Consider the following 6383-nt stretch of genomic DNA (forward strand, 5'->3'; position numbering starts at 1 on the left):
AGTGACCTTCTCCATTAAAGAAGAGTACCACGTGGAGGCCGGTGAATCTTGGACTACAGCAATGCTACGCGACAGAGCATCCGGAACCACATTTTCTTTGCCTTTACGGTGTACTACTGTCATGTCGAATTGCTGGAAGTCCAAGCTCCACCGACTGCATCGGGATCCCACCTTCCACTTCGTCTTTAGAATGTGGGTGAGTGCGGAGGAATCCGTCACGAGGGTGAAATGGTAGCCTTCAATGTACCCCCGAAACGCCTCGATTGAGAGAAGAGCGGCGAGAGCTTCCTTTTCAGCAGCGTGATAGTTCTTCTGCGGAGTGGTGAGCTTCCGGGAGAAGTATGAGATGACTCTCTCACCATCTTCCTGCTGCTGAGTTAGAACTCCAGCGACGGCTTCGTCGCTGGCATCCGTTTGGATGACGAATTCCCGAGAAAAATCCGGGCTCCCCAGGATAGGAGTGCTGATAAGCTGCTCCTTGATTTTGCAGAAAGCTCTCTCCGCGGCTTCGTTCCAACCGATGACCTTGGTTTTTGACTTCAGGAGATCCGACAGAGGCCCACAAGTCTCACTAAAGTTTGGGATGAACCGGCGATAATAATTCGCCATCCCAAGGAATCTCCTGAGTTTGGTAATAGTGGTTGGCCTTTCATATTCGACGATCGGTCGAATCTTATCGGGATTCCCACGAAGGCCTTCCGAACTCAAGAGATACCCTAGGAAGGGAATTTCCGGTACCCCAAACTGAGACTTCTCCAGGTTTATCATAAGGTTGGCTCCGTTTAATCTGCGCGCAATTTCACGAAGGAGCTGTACGTGATGCTCAAATGTCTCCGTTACTACGACGATATCGTCGAGGTAAACGAAGACATAAGGTTCCAGTACACCATGGCCTAGAACTCGGTCCATCAGTCTTGCCAACGTAGCTGGACTATTTACAAGACCAAAAGGCATTCTGGTGTACTGAAACAACCCCTTACCTTGCACGCTAAAGGCCGTATACTTCCTTGAAGACTTCTCCAGCGGAACTTGCAGGAAGGCCTCCGACAAGTCAATCGTTGAAAGATATTTCGCCTTGGGAAGTTGGCCAAGAATTCGACAGGGGTGCGGCAAGGGGTAAGCATCACGAACAGTTCGTTCATTGATCTTACGCGCATCCAAACAGAGCCGAACCTTATGAGGCTTGATAACGGGTACACAGTTCAGCGACCAATCAGAATGGCTGGGTTCGATTATGCCAGCGTCGAGCAAACGTTGCAGCTCCACGGACACCAAACCTTGCGTTTTGGGAGACATTACGTAGGGGAACTGCCTGACAGGCGGTTTTTTCCGCCACTCTTCGGCGAGTTCAATTGAATGCTCCGCCAGTGGAGTAGTTGTTAGCCTTCCCGGACGGGCAGGTATGAAAAGGGTTTTGATCTGATCGATTGTCTGCTGTTCTGAAGCAGTCAAAACAGAAGATGAAGGCAACGGAGTCGGGGTAGGGTTTTCTCCCGTATATTCAACCATAGCGCAGCCTACGATTGTGGGTTGAATTTGGAATTTCTTCCAGAAATCCATCCCGCAAACGCAGTTTATTGCCAGATTCGGGATGACTAATGTCGGAACAACCCTGACGGTGCCGTTCCATGAAAAAGGTAAATAAACTTTACCACGGACCTCGAGCGCTTCTCCGCTTGCGGTACGCAAGACGGGTGGATCACGGAGGGGGAATAAGCGCTTAGGTTTCACCATGTTGTACACTGCATCGTTGATCAACGTGAGATTACTCCCGCTGTCAAGTAAGGCAGAAACAGTAATCCCAAAAATGTCAACCGAAATGTATGGGCGGTTGTCATTGGCATGTGGATATGAGATGGTGTAGGAAGCAGGCGTTTCCGGATAAAGGTTCTCGGAGGCCACTTCGAAAAATGGAGGGGGATTTACGCTTAATAGTTTGGGTTCAGCGGGCGGCGGTTTTGGCTCGCTGCTAAGGCGTTTTTTACGCAATATGGACAATTATTTGTCGGATAGCCTCTAAAACCACAGTTTTCGCACAGGACTCCCCTAGGAAGTCTGCACTGGTCCATTCGGTGCCCAAATAAGCCGCAGTTGAAACAATGGCGGCTGGATAAGGGTTTATGAGACTTGATCATGTCTTCCAAGGTGGTTGGTGCCCTAGCTGGTCCACGGGAAGTATCGGTTCCGGTTTCGGAACCCTTCCGATTCTGATTGGTCTGTGGAGGAGAGTGGGCCTTCGTATTTCTCGACGATGCTTGTTGATGTGGAGTAGGGGATTTATTGGGCTTATCCTGGGATAAGCATTTCTTCGGTTCCGAGTACTCTACTACGTTAACCGACTTCTCAGGTCCAAAAACCTTGTTGTAGACTGAGAAGTTCACGGCATCGATCTTCTGACCAGCAGACACAAGTGTCGGAAGATCAGCAATAGGGAGGAAATTGAGTTGCTTTTTGTAATCAATCCTCATATTCTGAAGAAGGATTTGGACTTTCTCGTGTTCCGGTAAGGGAACACTCATTGTCCCGAAGAGCTCCTCCATGCCGTGATAGAACTGTAGGAAGGTCTCGTTTCGTGACTGGTGTCGCTGATACACCTTCATTTTGATTAGCGTGTCTAGATCAGGGTGCATGAAAGTCCTCCTGAGTTCTAGAACCAAATGCTGCCAGTTCACCAGACGACCTGTGGCACGCATGGTCATATACCACTGCAATGCTGGCCCTTTGAAAAGGTGGATCGCCGAATCAAATAGTTCAGCTTCCGAAGCATGTTCTGCGACGGCCATGGCGTGAACCATTCCTAGGAATTGATTCAATTTCAACCCTTGATCTTCACCATCGTATTTCGTGATTGTCCACTTGGACACCGGCAAGCTGTGCCGCGCCAGGTTGCTCGGAGGCAATGGACTCAACGAAGCGAGCGAAGGATGAGCGAATGGGGTTGATATGGGAACTGAGGTTCCAGCCCATGGATTGACCGGCGGAGTAGTAAAAGTGGGATTTCCAAGCCATGGATTCCCAGGATGTCCAAGGTTCATAGCCGCGGACCCCGGAACAGGATTCCGTGATGGTACGGTAGAGGTACCAGGGAATCCTAACCATGCGTTGGTGATCGGAGGTTGAAACGGCTGTTGATGGTTCTGAAGGTAGCTGTGCCACGATGAAGGTGGCTGCGGCTGTGCAGTAGGATGACTTTGCGGTAACGAAAAAGTTACACTAGTAATCGGCCTAGAAGGATTGGCAGCTACTGAAGAGCTCAATCCTTGCGAGAATCCCGGAAAAGGTGTGAAAGAGGAATGAGGAGCTGAAGAAACTTGAAGAACTGGTGGCGCACCCACCAGTGGCTGTGAACTTCTACTCGGAAGCTCCGTTTCATTGTGCTGAGCTTCTTCTTCACACGGTGTTCCCATCCTGGCCATTTTCGCTTCCAACTCATTAATGCGAGCTAGTAAAGAGCGTATACAGTCGCTGCCTTCAAACTGGTTAGCTACTGCAGGAATTCCTGAAGCAGTAGTACTCACTGAAACGGCTGCACCTGGATCCGCATTTCGAAGAGGTGGAACTGCCGAAACATTCTCTGAACGAAACAAGTCGATCAGAGCTTGTTCCTCCAGTTCCTCCTGATTGTGCTGTTCAGATGCAGAGGATTTAGTGTAGAAATACCGGTCCAACAGATCCACCACATCAACAAGCATTGACTTGAGGAAACTTTCTGTTTCCTCCGAATCCCTAAAGTGCTTTAGATAAAGGATAAGCCGGTGACCGAAATGTAGCAATTTTGATTTGCCTCTTACCCTTAAATTCTTATCGCTCTGCTGCAATCCTGCAAAAAGTTCGTCGAAGTTGCGTCGACAGAACTGTACAACTTCCTCACCATTCCCCTCTAAAACTACCTCTTCAATAATAGTATCATTCTGCTTCTCAGTTTTCATATGCTCACGGAGCCACCTTCGCCGTCGTGAGTAGGTGGGATCATCCCGAATGACGATCGATCGAATATTGGTTTCGAAGTCCAACTCCTCTGGAGACAAATGGTCCACCCTTAAGCCGTGGTACCACTCCCGAATCTTCTCAACTGCGTGTGCAAATTGTGTTTCGTGTGCTTCAGCCATTTCTCCAATGAGAATGTAAAATAGAATTAAAAAAAGAACGAAATGAAACCAAAATAATTAGACAAAATAAGCTTAAACTACAAAAAGAATCAATACAGCTACTTTTCGCTAAAATAAACGAGAAAGTGGCTTAAATAATAGCTTATTTCTATTAAATTAAGAAAAAATACACAAAAAAACTAAAAAATAAAAATAATAAACTAGTTCAGCATAATTTATGCTAAGCTAGACACTATAAAAGTATAAAAGTAAAAAAAGGAAAAATATTTACAAGAAAATCTTAAATTTGAAGCACGGTGTATTTAATGAAGCAAAATTTCACTACTAATTTATTTAACTCTACTAATAGAATAATTCAGTTTTTTTTTATAAAGAGAAGAAACTGATTTATAAAGACGAATCGAAAGGAAAAGAACGATTCACAGCAGTAGTTCTCATCATCCGAACGATTCCAAAAGAACAAAGGAATTCCTTTTACACAATACTATTTCGATACAAATCAGTTCACCTCTCATAAAAAGAACAATTGGAATAATGGATTCCAATTCCTCCCGGAGCTACTCTGAAAAGGGTTCCACTTTAAGGTCAAAATGGAAACCTTTTCTTTTTATTTTGCGTTGGGCGCCAATTGTTAGAAAATCTTTTGTCGGGCCACCCTTTTGTGGCCCCCAGGCTTTCTCCTTCGCCTCAGGGTCGTTTAATTAGGCTCCAAGAGGAAATTGGGCGGTTAGCGGAACAACTTCCCAAAAAAAACTCGGACGTAGTCCTACGTCAAAATTTGACCAAAGCGAACTGTCTCGCGAAAGATGGAGGAAATCAGGGCTCAGAGTGTCTAAATTCAAAAAGGTATTAAAATTTCTAGTTTACATTATTCGATTTAATTAGTTTGGCATTTCACGTTTTACATAGTGGCATGAGGGAAAAAGGAAAGTATGGAAAATAATTTACACACCTTTAGTTTGTACATGAGGGGATCCTCCTCAGCAATGGCGGCACCTCCGTGCGTGGCAGCACATTCGCACCCGAACAGGGCGGCATCGTGGCGTCGGTGCTCGAAACCTTTACTAGCAGCTGAACGATGAAAACGAATGCTTCCGGGCGGGGCCACTCCGCTCACCGACGACGCTTCTTCGAAAGGGTCTCTTCAGGGGAAAAATCTTCAATTCCAGGTCGCAGCTCCCAGCGTCTTTAGCGGCGACCGGGCCACACTGTAGCACACCGGCAACGCTTCGTCACAGGGTTTGAATCTCTTCCGTACCGGGCCACTCGGGCCGCACCGTAGCACACCGGCAACGCTTCTTCGAAATGGTTTCTTCAGAGGGAAAATTCTTCTACTCCTGGTTGCAGCGCCCAGCGTCTTTAGCGGCGACCGGGCCACACTGTATCACACCGGCGACGCTTCGTCCCAGGGCTTGAAATTCTTCCGTGTCGGGCCAACCGGGCCACACCGTAGCACACCGGCAAACTCCGTTCCACTCTTGCAAAAGGGGTCACAGCGGTCGATTTTCACTCCACAAGTCCACGAGGGGTCACACTAACCGTGGAGCACCGCCCGATACCTCACTCACTCAATTATCATGGAGGTTCACTATTCGGGAGAAAAAAAAACGGATAAATTATCGCGCACAACTTGCACCATTCAGTGTGGTTCACCTATTAGAGACTGATCGAACGATCATCAGCGGTTTTGTATACCTTCGCGTCGTCGTCGCCGGCTTCGTCGTCGTCAACGGTAGTCGGCTTCGTCGTCGTCGGAGGGCGTCTTACAAACACCGACAGTGGGTGTCGATGTGGTGGTGCGTTATGGTTGGTGGCAAATTGGGGTAATAGGGATGTGCAGGAGAATAGGAAATTCGATTCTTTTGTTGATATCCAATTCTGTTTAGTTCGCATAGATCAATTTCATGGTTTCAGTTCAAAGTTGTGACCTTCTTGTTTTTATTTCTCTTTAACCATAATTTTGCTTGAGATCAATAGTTAATAACAAATTATTAAATAAAAAAAAATAGAATATGTACATTTTATTTACAGAGAGTAAATGTGACCTATTTTGAAAGGTAACAACATATAGCAGCGAGCGAAATGACACAAAATTAAGTTCGATCTTATTTTTACACTATTCTATTTCCAACGGGCTTGTAATTTTACAGCAAGCGTTTTCTGCTGTTAACCTAACCTCAATCCCATCAATTTCCAGAGCTCTACTGTGCAGTTTCTATTTTTGGAATAAATGATACAAAGACTGAAATATCAATAAATCGCACTTTATTAGGT

The 6383-nt window shown here is 46.4% G+C and overlaps 1 protein-coding gene across 1 annotated transcript; it reads right to left on the reverse strand.

The window, feature by feature from the left end:
- Positions 1–1928: 1928 nt before the first annotated feature.
- LOC115269972 (uncharacterized) lies at positions 1929–6167 on the reverse strand. Its single transcript, XM_062857485.1, has 2 exons — positions 5763–6167; positions 1929–5697 (listed from the first exon to the last, which is right to left on the reverse strand). The coding sequence occupies exon 2, from the start codon at positions 4107–4109 to the stop codon at positions 1929–1931; it is 2181 nt and encodes a 726-aa protein (XP_062713469.1). The 5' UTR covers positions 4110–5697; positions 5763–6167.
- Between the last annotated feature and the right edge of the window lie 216 nt (positions 6168–6383).

This window comes from Aedes albopictus, chromosome 3 (assembly GCF_035046485.1).
Source record: "Aedes albopictus strain Foshan chromosome 3, AalbF5, whole genome shotgun sequence".
Classification (NCBI taxonomy): domain Eukaryota; kingdom Metazoa; phylum Arthropoda; class Insecta; order Diptera; family Culicidae; genus Aedes; species Aedes albopictus.